Source organism: Sphaerodactylus townsendi, linkage group LG01, assembly GCF_021028975.2.
Source record: "Sphaerodactylus townsendi isolate TG3544 linkage group LG01, MPM_Stown_v2.3, whole genome shotgun sequence".
Taxonomy (NCBI): Eukaryota; Metazoa; Chordata; class Lepidosauria; order Squamata; family Sphaerodactylidae; genus Sphaerodactylus; species Sphaerodactylus townsendi.
In genome coordinates, this window is record NC_059425.1 from 159,765,773 (window position 1) to 159,784,625 (window position 18,853).

Here is an 18,853-nt window from a genome sequence, read left to right on the forward strand (position 1 = left end):
ATATTCTATGCCACAAAGATGGGAAAATGTCCACTGTGATCAAGAAAAAACATTCTTTTCCCCTGGGGTCCTGTCAGGGCCTGCCCTCACATACCTGACATCCATTTGTGCTTGAAGTTCTCAGACATTCCCCCAAGGGTGGGGGGGGGGGGGACACAGAGAAACCTGTCTTGGAGAGAAAGCAGCAGGTCTTTCATTCTTCAAGCTGACTTCAAGTGGCATTGGAATTATTCAGAGCATGAATAACAGAGTTTGAGTAGTTTTATATTCAGGCTTAGTGTACTAATTATATATGATCCAGATTTACTGAATCACTGAACTGGGCGCTTCCCTTAAAAATCTGTTCATTGCCAAAAAAAGACCCCATGCTTGAGTTGGAAAAAAAGAATGGTTCTTGGGTAGTTTCCCCTCCCCTTTCCCCCCCTTCTGTGCTAGTTACATAGCAGTCTACTGGTAGCCTTACTAGTTAACTTAAACAAAAAAGATTTGAGTGTGCAAAAACTTGTGTTGTTAAAAGAAACTCAACTTGACTGTCCCACTGGAATCCATTAGTTTTAGTTCATTTTTTTTTTACATTCAGCATCAATAAATGGTGGATATACTATTAGGCAAGCTGCCAAAATGCATGATGTTTTATGGAGCACAAGAAGTTAAGTCCCTGCCCCAAAGAGCATACAGTCTAAAATTTGAGACTAGGAAAATGACAGAGAAAATGGAACTGGGGCAAAGACTGGGGAGGAATGTATGTTCATTCCACTGATGTGTACATGGGTTTCATTCTCGTAGGGCAGGTGTGTCCAACTCTGGCGCTTCAGATGTTCATGGACTACAATTCCCACCAGCCCCTGCTGACATGACCAATTGGCCATGCCAGCAGGGGCTGATGGGAAATTGTAGTTCATGAACATCTGAAGCGCCAGGGTTAAACACCCCTGCTGTAGGGGAAGGGAACCAAGGTTTGTGCAAAAGTTTTCAGTTTTTTCCTGAGCTGTGTATCTTTAGGAAAACACTCTCACATGTGCCCCATCTGAAAGGAAGAAAAAGCAACTCTACAGGAAGGCATTGGGCCAACTGAAATAAAGACTCTGCTCTTTCAACTAACAGATGTCCTTACCTCTTAGATAAGACTTGACTTATTGAAGTTATGGTTGTCATTTGGTGTGGAGAAAAATATCTTATCCCTTTAATAGAGACTTAATGTATTCAAGGTAGACTGTTCAATTTATTTGTGGAAGGAGGTAAATAACATTGCCCGATAAATAACATCTCATTGATTCTCTATTAAAAGGACAGAATGTTATACTCCAGGCCAGTTAACAACACAAGGTAACTGGTTGTTGTGGGTTTTCCGGGTTGTGTGGCCATGTTCTGGTAGATCTTGTTCCTAATGTTTCGCCTGCATCTGTGGCTGGCATCTTCAGAGGTGTGTCTCAGAGAGAAGTCTGTTACACACTGGCTGGCATCTTCAGAGGTGTATCACAGAGAGAAGTCTGTTACACACTGTGGCTGGCATCTTCAGAGGTGTATCACAGAGAGAAGTCTGTTACACACTGTGGCTGGCATCTTCAGAGGTGTGTCTCAGAGAGAAGTCTGTTACACACTGTGGCTGGCATCTTCAGAGGTGTATCATAGAGAGAAGTCTGTTACACACTGTGGCTGGCATCTTCAGAGGTGTATCACAGAGAGAAGTCTGTTACACGTGTAACAGACTTCTCTCTGTGATACACCTCTGAAGATGCCAGCCACAGATGCAGGCAAAATGTTAGGAACAAGATCTACCAGACCACGGCCACACAGCCTGGAAAACCCACAACAACCAGTTGAATCCGGACGTGAAAGCCTTCAACAATACATTGTACGAGGGGTAATGTTAAACTCACTTAATATGACAGAGAAAAAAATTGTATTTGGCACAGATGAGTTTGGGCTCTTTAAATTTTGGGCTGCTCTTAAGTCCAAAGAAAATTTACCACGGCCTGAGCTGATCAACACACCTTTTATTGGCTTTTCTGACATTTGGAACATGGAACAAGTTTACTGATCACTGTAACTTTTATTATAGGTATTTACAAAGCTGCCTGGGGATATTCTAGAACTTGTACCTCACATATTACAAATGCACTGTGGTTTTTTATTTTTACTAATTCTTGGAAATGTTGCCGCTTTATTCCAGATGCATTCCTTTAGACCAGGGGTCTTCAAACTTTGGCCCTCCAGATGTTCATAGACTACAATTCCCATGAGCCCTACCACTTGGCCATGCTGGCAGGGGCTGATGGGAATTGTAGTCCATGAACATCTGGAGGGCCATAGTTTGAAGACCCCTGCTTTAGACTATGGTATGTCAATACAGAACTGGGACAAATTATGAATATGGATGATTTGCTCACTAGATGTTTTGCTTCCATAGGAAGCTGATATCCATTTTCTCTTCATGATGAATTAATTCCTGAGATGGATAGAAGTTAAGAAGTGCCAAGTGCTGAGGTTGCTGTAAGCATTAATCAGTCATCAATAATCCCTAACCCAAACACTGAGTCAAATGCTAAGGAAGAAAAGTATCTTGAATGTGCTTTATGCTCCCCCCCACATAGCAGACCATTTCCTGCTTCCTTAGTTTGTCTGAATTTGTCCCTTTTTGAAACGATAAAACCTAACAGTCAAGGCGAGAAGTTAGCTAACTTAGCTTACCCGACATCTCAAATAACCACTAAGCAGTGAACTTTCATATCTTAATCTTTGGCCACGCAGGGTTTCAGAGGTCATCGCTAACAGGCAGAGGAGACCAGAAAACCAATGAAATGTAAATGCTGCAGATTGATGACCAGAAAGTATCGAAGTGGACAAGGCAGTGATAAATTTGTCCCAGGTGTTCAAGGCTGTTTCCATTAAAACTTTCCTCACAAAGCAGCAGTGTATCCTCAGTACCAAGCTGTGACTGATTTATGTTTGTTTGTAATGTAGAACGTCAACACTAATTGAAGAGTGGCTGTGTAAAGAGTTACTCTTGACATCATGTGTGTGTGTGTGTGGGGGGGGGCTCAACCATTTTGATGAGACGGTGGTTGTGGATGCTTCATTTTTAAAAAACCTAGGAATATGAAGGTTTGTGAGGGACATTTCTCTCTGTGACACACCTCTGAAGATGGCAGGCACAGATGCAGGCGAAATGTTAGGAACAAGATCTACCAGACTACAGCCACACAGCCCGGAAAGCCCACAACAACCAGTTAAAACAGAACTCCTAGGAAATATTTTCACTTGTGGATTAAATGTCCGGCTTTTAAGGCAAGGTTTTACTTATTCAAAATGTGTAGTATGACAATCTATAGCCGTGGTGGCGAACTTTGGCACTCCAGATGTTATGGACTACAATTCCCATCAGCTCCTGCCAGCTGGCAGGGGCTGATGGGAATTGTAGTCCATAACATCTGGAGTGCCAAAGGTTTGCCACCACTGATCTATAGCATTATAGATACTACAAAATGTGTAGTATGACAATCTATAAGACAATCTATAGCATTAGCTACTAAGGGTTTCAGACATGTCTTAATTTGATATAACCACAGTGATCCATGTCTTAGTTATATGGAGACTGAACTACTGCAATGTCTTGTGCTTGGAGCTGCCCTTGAAGAGCATCCGGAAGCAGCAGCTAGTGCAGAATGCAGCAGCTAGACTTTTAGTTGGGGCCAGCTATTGTGAGCATCCGACCTTAATACTACAGCAGTTTCACTGGGTATCATTCTGCTCCCAAGCCCAATTCTAGATGTTGGTTTTGTCCTTTAAAGCTGTACATGGCTTGGGACTGGGATATCTGAAAGACCAGCTTCTCCCGCATGTTCTTCCCCAGGAGTTAAGATCGCAGGCAGAGGCCCTCCTTTCTGTCACGCCAATCAAAGAAGCCTGTCTAATGGACACAAGAGGGAGGGCCTTTTCGGCAGCAGCCCCAGGATTATGGAGCAGTCTCCCCAAGGAGATGTGCGTGCTGTCTCACAGTTGATCTTCAGGAAGCAGTTGAAGACAGTTTTATTTAGAACTGCATGTGACTGATTTAGTTTTTATTTATTGGCAGTTCTAATGGAAGTTTTTTAAATTGTGACTTCTAATTCTTTTTTAATAACTTGTTTTATTCATATTGGTTTTGTGTTTTCATAATCATTTTATTTATATTGTAAATTTGCTAAGGTAGCATAGGATGTGGCAATTTGCAGCTGTCTCTTTCGGGTTTCCGGTATATTTGCAATTTTGCTTGAAGAATATTGTGGCATTATACTTTTAAATCTCATGAATATGCAACATGGTACAATTTTGTATGCTAAGTTATACATGATTCATTGACATTTCCCATGTCCTCTTCAAACTATGAACATGATTGAACAGCTTCGGAAAGTGCCTCACCCTCTCATGGTGGTGCCCATAGTGAACCTCCCTCAGGGGCTTCCCCCAGCAAAATGGGTTGGGTACTCCCGCCACTGGATGGACATACGCACCTGAGAAGGGACACTGATCTGGTGGTGGGAGTGGTTGATGTGATATACAGGTATGGGAGGAGGAGCCACTGTAGTGACTTGGTGTGGAGCCTGACCCATGGGACTGAGTCTATGGCTGCTGATATGAGACCTTCTGGCTTGGCCAGGAGCATCACATCCAAGGTAGGTGAGGATTGGATCTAATTTAGGCTGGCGGTGGCTCTGATCTTGTCCTGGCTATCTGGGGCGAGGAAGATTCTCCAAAGTTCCATGTCCAGGATGAATCATTCTCTGGGATTGAATGCGTGTGCACTTCTCAAAGTTTATGAGGAAGCTATGGCTGTGCAGGAATTGGGGCATTGTTTTTGGATCAGTCCTAGCAGAGGAGCTTAGAGCAGACCACAGGTTGTTCAGGAGCAGATAAATACGGACACCTGAACCCAGATAGGCTACTGTTGGTGAAACCCTTCATGGATGAATGGATGAGAACTGGAAGTGGTGGCTGTAGTAGAAGCAATCAGAAAGTTTGAATTAAAGGGGTGGATGAGGATATGTATGTATGCTTTCTAGGAGTCCATGGAAGCAAGGCAGTTGCCCTTTTGAAGACTGCAAAGCAGTACCTGTGTTGGTCTGTCATAGCAAAATGTCCAGTGTCTCCTGAAAGACTTAAACAACATTTATTTTAGTATGAACTTTCACGCATCTCAGCGCAGTATTTCTGACTGTGTGTAAAGTCATCATTGTGTGTTTGGTGGTGAACTGTAGCTCCATAATGATCTGGCAATCTTCATTTATCTTTGGCACTGTGAAGAAAATGGAGTATACTCTGGAGTACCACTCTGATGGAGATATTGTTTCTATTGCATCACTTTGGAGATGGTGGTTTGTGGTCAGTTGACTACTGGGGTGTTTTTCCCCATTTGGATTTTTGGAGATTTACAGTTCTGTTTCGGGGAAGGTTGCTGAACTGAGGAGTAGCCTTGTGAGATGGTGTCCCATGAGTTTACTAAGAAGCAGAGTGTGTCCGTTGGTGGGCAGACTTGCACAGTGTTCCCCTGGCTGGGGAATTACTGAACATTTTGTTGGAAACAGCTGGATTTGGCTCTGTGATGAAGATTTTGTTGAGGCTGGCTGTTGTGTTGTTTGCCTGAACTAGGATGGGCGAAGGCATTGTAGGTTCTGCAGGTTGTTTGGATCATGTGGGGATGAAAGGGCAGTTGAAACCCTTGTCCTGTATCTACGCCTCCTTTTGTGGGCTTCTCCTCTCCTGTGGAGGTAGGTCCGGAAATGGAGGCCACTCCCCTCCATCCAAAGCCTTACTGAAGACTGTTGGTTTGGCCCACATCTGCAAGTGGATGTGAGGAGCTCCCTGTTCCAGATGTCCTCCTCCCTTGAGAGGGAATGGACCTTTGTAGAAATTCTTCAGGACACAACAACTTCTTAGAAAAGGAAATTGAAGTTGGATGATTTCTGGTGCTCACAGCTGAAGCAATCTTGCCCCGGCAGTTGTTGGCATGTTAAGTCCCAGAGAATGAGGCACAAAATATGAATGAATGAATGAATGACAAAATAGACAAAGGTGCTTCTTCTTTATTGGCATGGTGTTTTGTTAGTGGAGGATTTGGGAATTTATGGATAATATGGTGATATATCATTTTTGGGTGTGTTTTGGTGGCTTTGCCTTGCTTATTCATCCTCTTAAGTACGTAGCATCTCTTCTGTGTGGCTAGACACAGTCTTAGTTCATTAACATAACTCTTATGCATGAGCTCAGACCTCTTTGGCAAGTTTTGTGGGGAAAGAGCAAGCACAGGAAAGCATATCAAAATAAAAATTAAAGGGGAGGATAAAGATGGAAGATAAGTCAAAATAGTCACATAGATGTTTGGTGTATATATTGCATATTATTAATTGACAGTTCAGAAAATAGATTAAATTCAACTTATGGGTATTTTCATTGAAGTAAGAGAGGAAAAATCACAGGCAGCCCCAGTTGGTCTGCCTCGCTTGGTTTACCTGTCCTCAGACTGGTTAGTTTGTGTTGAGCAAAAAGTGTCATCTGCGGGTCTGTCTCTAGTCTCACGGGCCATGCTTCCAGTTAAGGAAGCTTTTCAAACCATAAATACAGACTTACTGATATTGAGTACCAAAACCGTACAAGTGCAGCAAATAAGTTCTGTTCCCCTCTTAATTTGGGAATCCCTTCAAACATAAATAAATGGCATCTTAATCCTGCCATCTAAATGTTGCCAGTAAACAACTGTGATTTGCAGGGGGTCCAGGACAGGTGGCAGAGGGTCTGGGAGACCGTGGGCAGGGGACTTGACAGTGTTTCCCTCCCCCCCCCTTCCTAGAGCCTATTTTATGGCCTTCTAAAATGGCCTTCTACTGCTAGTTCATTAATATTTGCTCAAACTCAGTTTCTGAGGTTTAAACCAGATCTCGCAATGCCTTTATAGGCTGTGATTGGCCACAGCTTTCCAGTATATGCTGATTTTTGCATAGTCCTTAGGGCTGCATCCTTATAAACAGGAAAAGCAGCTTCCTACGCCTGGTTGACTGAATTGAAGTGTCTCCCCCGCCCTCCTCAGTTAATTGAAAGAAAATGTCCTAGTTTCTGTTTAAGTTACATTTCTTAGGAAACGGTTTCCTGTCGCTGCTGCAAATTTTCATTTTAGCTTTACTATATTCTTGTTTCTTACAATATTCAGTAAAGTTTATTGAAGCCTGTTTTTTGGAAAGCCATTTAAAACCTCAAGCAGATGTGAGATTTGAGGTTCATGTTCTGAATTTGGGATTCTACTTAATCCTACTCCAAGAGTCAAAGTAAATTGACTTCCTTCTTGTGTAACCTTCCCCTTATAATTTATTCTTTGGGGTAGATCATCCACTGTACTTTACTTAGACATATGAAGCTGCTTTATATACTATTGGTTAGGCTGACCAGCCGTCCCGCTTTTGGCGGGACAGTCCCGCCTTTAAACAAGTTGTCCCGTGTCCCGCGGGTTCTCCAAATTGTCCTGATTTTTGGGAGGCTGCCGCGCACTGCCTCTGGGCAAGGCAGTCTCGCGGCAGCTACCTCCAGCTGTCTTGTCGCGGCCGCAGGAGCACATGGCCTTCTGGGGCTTGCCGTTTGCTCCCCTGTGACAGGGTGGGAAACGGCAAGCCCCAGAAGACCGTGCGCTGCTGCGGCCGCGTGCAGTGCCTTCTGGGGCTTGCCGTTTGCCGTGCGGCCGCCTCTCCCCGTCCCGGATCACAAAGGTGACCATCTGGTCACCTTACTATTGGTCCATCTATTTCAGCAATGTTCAGTGTGGTTGGCAGTGGCTCTTCAGGCAGTTAAGAGCTTTGCCAGTGCTTTTATGTTAAAGAAGAGTTGGGATCCCCCCCCCCTCTCTCTCTCCTGTAAGGAGACTCAAAGGGGCTTACAAACTCCTTTCCCTTCCTCTCCCTACAACAGACACCTTGAGGGGTACGTGGGACTGAGAGAGTTCCGAAGAACTGTGACTAGCCCAAGGTCGCCTAGCAGGAATGCAGGAGTGCGGAAACACATCTGGTTCACCAGATAAGCCTCTGCCACTCAGGTAGAGGAGTGAGGAATCAAACCCAGATCTCCAGTTTGGAGTCCACCTGAAGTTAACCACTACAACACGCTTCCTGGGGGCCTAGTATTAATGAGATGATGTTGCATCTGGAAAGAGCTTGCCAATCAGAACCAAAAAAGTGGGGTAAACTTTTTATTCCTTTTGAATAGATTTGCTCAGAATTGTTCTAGGCTGAGTAAAACGAACAGTATAAATTGGGCCTGTGTCCACTCTTAAAAAAAAAAACACCCGGTGGAGTTGCCTGAAGTTCAGCATTAGATCTTGTGGAGCTTGGCACGCGGGAGAACATGGCCGCAACCTTAATGCAGTCAGGAAGTCATTTTGGCTAGCTAGCCAAAAGGGTGGGCAGTTTTGATTGATTCACTGTCTTGCTGCCACTCAGGGAGCTCTGCAGCATACAGCTGGAGAAACAGGAAACCCTCAGCAAGAGTATTGTGTATATGTGTGGGGGTACTGATGGAATTTGGATTCGATTATATATAAATGGGTCCATAAAATGTCAGTGGTGGCGCAACTGCTGGGAAAATTGGCAGCAAGAAATATCACGTGGATCCCAGGAACAGGAAAAGCTCTGGCCCTTTCTGCACATGGAGAATAATTCACTTTCAATCCAATTTCACAATTGTTTGCAAATAGATGTTGCTATTCCGCACAGCTGCAAAGTGCACTGAAAGTGGATTGAAAGTGCATTATTCTGCATGTGCGGAAGGGGCCTCTGTGGTGCAGTGGTCTTGGAAGCCAGGGAGCATAGAGAATGGATTTAAGGACAATCTCATATTCAGTTGGAGATGAAAGAAAGGTTTCTGCGTCTATAATAGAAAAGTGTGGACTGAGAAATGAAAGTTGTTTGTTGGGTTCAAAGCAATGTTAACAAATGTCAAATGATCAAAGAGTAGTTTTTATGTTGTGCTTACTACTTTGAGTTTCAATATTTCACACTTGGAATATCCTATCCAATTTATGACTTAAAATAACGTCAGTAGTGTATGCCAGAGCTCAGGTTGCTGTGGAAACTGTAAATTCTAATTGTGGCTAATTAACCAGAACCACTTACAGGAGCACCATCAACCTGAAGTGTAGCCACTTAATTGGCAGCTAAAAATAAATTACTACGTCTGCCTGCCTGTGCCAATCTGTGTATATTATTGTACTAATTATTTTCAAGGTTTGTTTGAAGTGCATTACAGATTAGAATGAAGCCCAGACTATAGAACATGAATGGGCTATATTGACTGTTGTGAAAACTATATCCAATAGATTAATTAAAGAAATAGCAAAACATCATGATACCTTGCAACTTGTTTGCAAGCTATTTAGCTTACACATGTGCATATACTGCCCAGTGACTATGAGGAAGGTAGAGGCTTCGGTGGTGGTTGTCCTGTGTGAGACTTCTGGTCAGTGGAGATTTGGATAAATAAGGGAGAGATTTTCTAATGCAGTCTAGAATTGGGAAAAATGATCTTATTTTATCAGCTAATATTTGGTACATCAAGTGTTGATAAGAATTACTTTCAAATTTTGCATACCTAATACTTCTAGTAGATTTTTAAAGTTCTAAATAGTTTGGGTTTAGAGAATCTGAAGGACTCCTTTGGCTTGTGTTGACCCTTCTAAATTCTGAGTGTTGCAGTCAGAGGCGTAGCTCCAAGGGGCGGGGGGGGGGACACACTGGGTGGCCCCTGTGGGAATGTGGCAAGGGCATTCTGGGGGCATTGTAAGGGCGTTCCGGGGTGGGGCAGGGGCAGAGGACATGCCAGTGCACCAGGTGCTTTCCCCCCTTGCTATGCCTCTGGTTGCAGTGGGAAATGTATGAATGGTCCACATGTCCCTGAAGTCCCTGCCTCTCATAAAAGTATTCATTGTGTTTATATATTGCATATCTTGGGCCTATTGAAAGGACCTCAAGTGTGGAAACTAATTGGCTATTTAAATTATCTGATTTTATTCTTATTTTATTGCATGTAATGAGACACTGCTCAAGGCCTGTAGACTAAATGAGCAGTATCATTAAACTAGACTTGCACCTAATAGTTGCCCTAAAATGCAACCACCCTGCAGACATCCTGGCTCTTCCTCCCAGACTTCTGCAGGGTCTTCTCTAAACATCAGTTCTAAACATTAGTGCTCATTAGGAGCAGCAGTGGTGTAGTGGTTGGACAGTGCTTGATGTTTTGACCCAGTTTACCTGAAACGATCTTTGTTTATGAATATGGAGCATTAATTAGGACTTATTTCATACATAAATTAAACTGGCCTTCCTGCTCAGAGTCTTGGGCTCAAAACTTAAGAAAGGCTTCGTAGAAGTCTTATGTTTGCAGGGAAGCAAAGGAAACACAACAAGTAGAAGAGTTTTAGTTTTATACCCCCTCTCCTCTCCTGTAAGGAGTCTCCTCTCCTGTAAGGAGACTCAATCTCGTTTCCCTTCCCCACCCCCACAACAAACACCCTGTGAGGTGGGTGGGGCTGAGAGAGCTCCGAAGAGCTGTGACTCGTCCAAGGTCACCCAGCTGGCGTGTGTGGGAGTGCACAGGCTAATCTAGTTCCCTAGATAAGCCTCCACAGCTCTAGAGGCAGAGCAGGGAATCAAACCCGGTTCTCCAGATTAGAGTGCACCTGCTCTTAACCATTACGCCACTGCTACTCTTTACAAATGTTTAAAAAATTGTCTGAATTGTTTACAAAATTGAAGTGTATAGTTAGTACTGCAGTTGTATGACAGTGAAGTATAACCAATTTGTGCAAGCCGATCTTTTTATAGCAGATTTTTTTAAGCATTAACTGTTGTGCTGGAATAACCCAGATGCAGTAATGGTAAAATTTGATGTCTTCAAAGGCAGCTTAGATGTTCAATATACTGCTTATTTTGATAACATGGCTATCTTGGCTTCCTAGAATTAGTTGGACATGATGAAAATGCAATGCCAGAAGGTGTAATAACAATCAGAAGCCATTTTAAGTATCACTGCTTCTGCCTCTTCCCAGAGAGGAAAAAAAATGAATGAAGAAGATCAAAACCGAAGTGCATTTTGACGTATTTTATGTGTGTAAAAGCATTCACATGTTTTGAGCTCAGCTCCAGCGAGAAAGAGCATAAGCTTTACTTCAAAATAATTGCAGGTGTGGAAAGGGAGACAGAGTTATTAGAAGGGGAATTATCTTCACACAGTGAAATAGAAACACAAAAGCATGCCCTATTAAGACAGTAAAAAGCCTTCTCGATTCACCACTCAGTTACCCTAGCCCTTCAAAGGAAGTATTCCACTGAAATCTAGAAAGGAAATCTATAATGCAGGCATTAGTTTGTATTTTTTTAGTTTAAAAGTGTGTGTGTGCAAGGATGGGGTGGGGGACAAACAGAAGGAGCAAGGCACGCTTGACAAATGTGCCTGATTCACTATACTGGAAACTCTGGGTTTGCTGCATTTTGTTTTTGTAATGACTTAATTATTCACTATATAGGAATACATAACCCAGCAGGGTTTCCACACAATTTAAATGCTTGACGCTTCCTCGGAAGAACAAAGCATGCATAATGTTGTCACCCTTGACAGTTTGACACGAATGTTGTTAGTTACAAGGATGTTTTATGTTGTAAATATATGAGAATATGTGTAAACTGTCATCTCTGTGTTTTGTTTTGTTTTTTTAAAAAGGTTAAGTCCTAAAGCACAGAATTTGCAACTGAATCCAGACAAAATTATACCTTTTTCTCCACCATTTTTAAAAATGTTGTGACAATAGTGCATTTATATTTTGATGAATGCCTTAGTTTGTCGTTAATTCTTGTAGACATCTTTAATTTTTAGGTGTGTTTTGTTAGGCATATTTAAAAGACGGGAATCCTATTTGATTGTAACTAGAGTTTTGCTAGGAGTATTTTCTATATTTTACCAAGCAATTTCCCCCATTCCTTTTGGTATACAAATACAAAGCAGAATTCCTACGGCAGTAAATGTTGCTCACCTTAAAGATATTTTATCTGATATTAAAAGATGTTTTTGATACACAAGCTGAACTTTTGGGACACAAAATCATCATTGTTATGAATAAGTTACCAGGCTTCCAGACCACATGAAGTTGCATTACTATCTTCACCCGTTTGGTGGGTGTCGGCATAAGAGGGCTTCTTGGTAGTGATATCAAGATGGTGGAATATCCTTCCCTCTTGGTTTTTAGAACAATTTCAGTTGGATCAAAACTGCCATGAGTAGGAACTGAAGGACCAGATCTTTGCTTCTTCCTTCTGTGTGCTCATTGAAAAGCCTTTGTGAAGGATTAGGGGACCCACCTGATTAGGGGGCCCACCTGAACAATACACCTGTTGGCACGAGGGGGATGGAGCAAGGAGGAACAATTGAGCGGAGTCCGTGCTTTATATCCCTAAAAGAGGATGTGAATATTATAACAACCTGATAAAGAAACATTTTAAATATTAACCTGTTGTTATGTCTTCTTAGCTTCACACAGTGGAGTAGATTTGCTGTCAATCTGTTCACTGAAACACATGTAGGCTTGCTTAATGTTATTCATGCTGAGATGTGAAATTACAGCCGTGTTTCTGTGAGAGTGCCTTCATGATTGAAGGCCATGAATATAATTTTGATGTTTCTCTTGGTGGTAAAAAATGGCCTCGTTGAAGCCTGAATCTGCTCTGTTAAATCAAAAAGGCAGACATTAATACAATAAGATTTTTTTTTACTTAAAAAACTTGGCCAGACCAAAGGAAAGCCCATTCATTGTCAGTGCTACTGTTAATACAGTCGCCTGTTTAGCTAAATCAGCAACCCAACATTGACTGCAAATTTCCATGTCACATCAGTATTATAAGAATACTACCATTGTTGATGTTGGGAATATAAATCAAATATCAGCAATAAGAACAGTGTCTTTGTAGAGTTGACAGTAGTCTGATTATTGAAAACAATGGAAAGTTATTTAACAGATGCCAATTAGACCCTTTAATGATTCTCCAGGGAAAATTCTGTATTGAAAAAGTCTTAAAATATAGCTGACCAATGTGCTATTTCAGGGACGTTCCTCTATTTTCTTCTGAAACGGCTCACATGATCGTTATTTATTATATTGAAATATGACTTGAACTTGTTTGTTTGTTTTTAGGCACTGGATGTCGACAGAACTGTTCTTTATAAAATGAAGAAATCTGTAAAAGCAATAAATATATCTGGTTTAGGTATGTATATAGTATGATTACTATGTGTACAACTAAAATTATGTATTTAAATTTGGAGGCTTCATAAGCAATTATCTCAAGCATTTATTTATTTATTTATCTATTTATCTATCTATTTGTTTATGAATGAATGAATGAATGAATGAATGAATGAATGAATGAATGAATGAACTTATAGACCGCCCTCCCCCGGAGGGCTCAGGGCGGTTTACAACAACAACAACTAATAACAAGTAATACAGCGGCACAAGAAGTATCGGTACAAATTAAAACACAGCATTTATCTGCAAATAGCTGAGAAGGTACAGTATATGTTACACTTGGTACGTATGGAGTGCTAGCTCTTGCTGTATGCTGGTTTGCAAACCAAGAGCCGCCTTTATAAATGGGCACTTGTTACTTTTTACCTTTCTGCAGTAAACTACTCATGGTTTGTGTTGTATATAAATTATTTATATTTGAGGCCAGTAGCACCTTCAAAACCAACAAAAGTTTCATGGTAGAAGGAGGAGTAGTAGTTTGGATTTATATCTCACCTTTCTCTCCTGTAAGGAGACTCGAAGGGGCTTACAATCTCCTTTCCCTTCCTCTCCCCACAACAGACACCTTGTGAGGTAGGTGGGGCTGGGAGAGCCCCACCTACATGAAAAGCCAGCGTAACCACTACACGCTGGCTCTTCATGTAATCAGATATAGTTGAGTAGAAATGGATATCTAATTCATTTTATCCTTGAAGCCTGTTCCAGGTGCAAGACATTATTCATGGTTCCCTATGAAAACTGTGTGTTTGCAAACCATGGTTCCAAGAGGACCTCACAGTTGTTAATCTTGGCGCAAACGTAACACAAAGCTGTAATTAACACCAGGGTGTCTTTCATACAGATTGTTTGCCCTTTCTTTGAGAGCCAGCGTGGTGTAGTGGTTAAGAGCAGGTGGATTCTAATCTGGAGAACCAGGTTTGATTCCCCACTCCTCCACCTGAGTGGCAAAGGCTTATCGGGTGAACCGGGTTTGTTTCTGCACTCCTACATTCTGACTAGATGACCTTGGGCTAGTCACAGTTCTTTGGAATTCTCTCAGCCCTACCTACCTCACCAGGTGTCTGTTGTGGAGAGAGGAAGGGAAAGGAGCTTGTAAGCCACCTTGAGTCTCCTTACAGGAGAGAAAGTTGGAGAATACATCCAAACTTTTCTTCTTCTTTGCAAAGATATGCTTCTCTTCTTACATATGGTTATGGAAAACACACAAGAAACAAAGAGCAGCGGGGGTGGAAGGTGTGGAATTTGTTCTGTTTTGCAGTACATACAACGAAAGTGTATATGGGCAGTTCAGGATAGAACCTGCTAGTTCTGCCTCTTGCCTTCCGAAGCCCATCCTGTTGTTGGCATGAAGTATATCGTGGATTGTCTGATGAGGGACTCTTTAAAATAATCTAAGCTGTGAAGGCTTTGTTCTAATGCTAGAATGAAAACACATGGGTAGGATGCAAACTAATGGGGGCTAATCTGCTCCCCTTCCTTGTGTAAGCATGTAACACAGTGGAAAGGATGTGTATGGGGAGTTGTACTCATCATGGGAGAATCAGCAGGTGGGAAGGGACACTTCAGACTTCTCCCAGGTACCTTCATGTGTACCTTCTCTAGGCTAATTTTAATTTGATTCTCCCCCAGATTGACTCCAAAACAGTAATAAGCCCCTCAGGGGAAAATGACATTGGGACCTTTAAGAGAACAAGCAGGTGGAGAGAGAATCAACTCTCACTCCTGGGACTCCATTTTCCTGTATTCAGACTTACTCAGCAATCAGAGGCTGACTTGTATTTGCTGAAATAATTTGTAGCTCTACTCAGTGGCATAGCTAATGGGGGCGCAAGGGGAGCAACTGCCCCCCCTTGAGCACATTTTTGAAAAATGGTGCCTTCTCAAAAAAATTTCCCCCCAGCTTCTAGCATAAGCCTTGCCCCCTGGGCCGGGCTCTTCCTCCCCAGGGTCTGGCCCATGCTGCTACTATGTTTGGGTCATGGCACCTTTTTTAAATGTGCTCATAGTTATTCCCCAGCTCTGCTCTAAGGTTAAAGGATCAAATGTTGGGATGAACTTCTATCTGAGACCTTAGGAAGCTTGCTGCTAGTCAGAAGAGGCATTATAGATATAGAGATGCTATTGTTCTGATTCTGGCCCAGTTCAGACAGTACATTCCAATAACATAAAGAATAGGCCATAGCCCTTCATGTTCTGCCCTTCTCTTCTTGAGCACTGGGAGCAGCAGTGGCATAGTGGTTAAGAGCAGGTGCACTCTAATCTGGAGAACCAGGTTTGATTCCCCACTCTGCCATGTGAGCTGTAGAGGTTTATCTGGGGAACTGGATTAGCCTGTGCACTCCCAACACACGCCAGCTGGGTGACCGTGGGCAAGTCACAGCTCTTTGGAGCTCTCTCAGCCCCACCCACCTCACAGGGTGTTTGTTGTGGCAGGGGGAGGGAAAGGAGATTGTAAGCCCCTTTGAGTCTCCTTACAGGAAAGAGGGGGAGGGGTATAAATCCAAACTCTTCTTCTTTTTCAATCCTCCATTTCCTGATTTCTTTTGCCCTATTGTCTGGACCAGCTATGGTTAAAGATTACCTGCTATGGTTAGTCCAGCTATGGTTAGTGCTAACCAGAATTGTCTCCAGATCATGGTTGGAAATGAGTTTGCAAAGCAGGGCTTGATTGTCCAGTTATGACATTACGGCAGGCCAGAGATTAGAGATATATTAGGAAGAGGAGGGAAATTTATACTTGCACTGCACATTTTTAGATTCTCCAAACCCTGACAGAGATCAGTAAACAGTAATGTCCGATAGTGTCCCTTAGAAGGAACAGAATATGTTACTTTTAAGATGCATACAGCATAACGGTTGACACTTCCTAAGACCATCAATGAATCGATGGTCTTAGGAAGCAGAAGCTTCCTTTGAAGCAACTAAGTAGAAACTTGGCATAAGGTATAACGGTTTTGCAGTGGAATTATGTATATCTTTGGTTTCTTTTGGATATGTGTTTTTATACATTTATGTGCTTTGGCCTTGTCTAAACCTAGCTTGACATTTTTGATACAGTCTGTCCGTTCCTCTGATCTGTATAGGTGATTGGAATACTTGCATATACAACCGTCATATCTATGTGGAAGGGCAATAGCTATTGAAATGAATGGAGAAGCTTTGGTTAGCAGGGTGCAGGGAAACAGCTTTGTGCACATGTAAAAGATCCTGCATGAAAATGCTGCATGGTGTTCTTCAGAATCTTCAGTTGTTTTTTAAAAAAGAACAACAGAAGTTAGAAAGTATCCCTTCTCCATTTTTAATACTTCTGAATCAAGCTTATTTATTAATTTGATTGAAATTTAAAGGAAGGTAATTTAACAAGGGCCAAATCATATTTTGTTCTTTTTGTGTATTCTTGATAGTTACCAAATAGTTATATACTTTGACTCGTACAGCCAACTTCTATTGAAGTATCTTGTGCATGTTTAGTCTTTATTGATGATGGTGATGATGATGATGATGATGATGATGATGATGATGATGATGATGATGTTGACGATGTTAGATTTGTACCTTACCCTTTCCATCACGGGCTCTTCTGAATCTTTGACTGTTTCCTTAGCTTTGATTTTTTGTTAAAAAATGGTTACAATGTAAATTCAAACATTTGGATACATTCAAATCCACTTGGAAAATATTTTTAGGACAGTGATGGCGAACCTTTTTGAGACCGAGTGCCCAAATTGCAACCCAAAACCCACTTATTTATCACAAAGTGCCAACACGGCAATTTAACCTGAATACTGAGGTTTTAGGTTAGAAAAAACAGTTGGCCCCGAGGCGTGCGTTACTCGGGAGTAAGCTTGGTGGTAGTCGGTGGCTTTGCTTTGAAGCAACCGTGCAACTCTTCCAATGGGTGAATCACGACCCTAGGAGGGTTTACTCAGAAGCAAACTCCATTGGCAGCAACTGAGCTTACTCCCAGGTAAAGGATCGTGCTTTAGTTCTTCGCATGAAAATCAGTAGGGTTTAACAGCGCTTAACAGGGTTACCTACACTGCTTCCCCAAAACTAGGTCTTAGGTTTAATGCTAATAATCGAGCCCAGTGGCCCAGGCCAGCCTAGATGTGTGTGTGGGGGGGGGGGGGACTCTGTTTGTGCGTGCCCACAGAGAGGGCTCTGAGTGCCACCTCTGGCACTCGTGCCATAGGTTCGCCACCACTGTTTGAGGAGAATATTCCTTTTCCTTTTCTGAAGACCTATAACCTAATATAATTTTTTTTGAAGCTCATGTGGAAAATGAAGAACAGTACACCCAAGCTTTGGAGAAATTTGGAGGCAACTGTGTCTGTAGGGATGATCCAGACTTAGGAACAGCATTTTTAAAATTTTCTGTGTTTACGAAGGAGTTGACGGCACTCTTCAAAAACCTGGTAAGAAACAATTTCTCCTTCTTTAAGAGTGCATTTTACTAAATTGGAACGGAGTAGTATAATTTTAGCTTTCAACTGGAATACATTTAATCTTTAACATGTGATCTTATATAAGTCCAGAGCTTTGATAGACTTTAAGCTTTATATCCTACTAAGTTTTGCAGTTAATGACATCTGAGGGAAGTGCATTAGTGGACCTTTCAGCTAACTGAATTAAAAAAAAATAGCTAACCTAAGTAGCTGCTTCAGAAAGCTTAGCTTATAGTACTTGAAATGGGAAATGTGGATGTCTAAAAGCGAAAATGTGGCTATCTTGAGGGAACGTTTCATGCATATATGTAATGCATGTTGTAAATTGTAGACAACTTTTGTTATCCAGCTCCCTTCAGGGGAGCCTTCCAAGCTTCATATAATTGGCTCTTTCTAAACCATTTATAACACTAATTGCTGCCCTCTAACTTAACCCTCTCATGGGGTTGAGAATGAAAGAGGGGGAGAGAATGAGATACTCTGCCCTGACTCAATGTTGCATTACAATATGATATAAATAGTGCTTGTACTGAAGATGGAAGAAATACATTACAGAATAAGGCATCTCAAAAGCCCCTTCCTTCCAGACAGCACAGAAGTTAAATAACCTTTTGTCCCTTATGAGTAGTAAGGCTTTTTTCCTTTGTTGGTTTGTTGCTTGTCTGTGTTTTAAAATGGTACACTTGTTGCAAAGTGGCAGCCAATAAAGCTGTTTCAAAGAGGGCAACATATGTTCCTAGTAGCTAGCCCCAACACAGCACTTGCTCTGCTGCATTCAGGACCAGTTATAGTTTCCAAGTTATCTTCAAGGGTACCCCCAGGTAGACCACATTGCAATAATCCAATGTTCTGTGCAGAAGCATGTAACAAGTTCTGGGTGGCCAGATCAGCTGAGTCTAGATAACAAGAAAGTTGGCCAATCAGATACAGCTGATAAAAGATTCTCAGTTCAGTTCAGAAACCTTTATTAGGCATCAAAATAAAACGTACTCATGGTCGTCATGCCAGCCTGGTTTTTAAACAGCAAGGGAGGGTCCATGAATACCCCCACGCTGCTGTCGTGCTCTGAAAAAGTCAGTGTTACTCCATCTAGGAC

At 42.1% G+C, this 18,853-nt stretch overlaps 1 protein-coding gene across 1 annotated transcript in view; it reads left to right on the top strand.

Moving 5' to 3' along the window:
• The window catches only part of ASAP2 (ArfGAP with SH3 domain, ankyrin repeat and PH domain 2), a 119,146-nt gene that overhangs the window by 19,387 nt on the left and 80,906 nt on the right, over positions 1-18,853 (top strand). Inside the window, 2 exon segments of the mRNA XM_048505976.1 lie at positions 13,199-13,271; positions 17,582-17,727. Coding sequence (XP_048361933.1) covers positions 13,199-13,271; positions 17,582-17,727 — 219 coding nt within the window.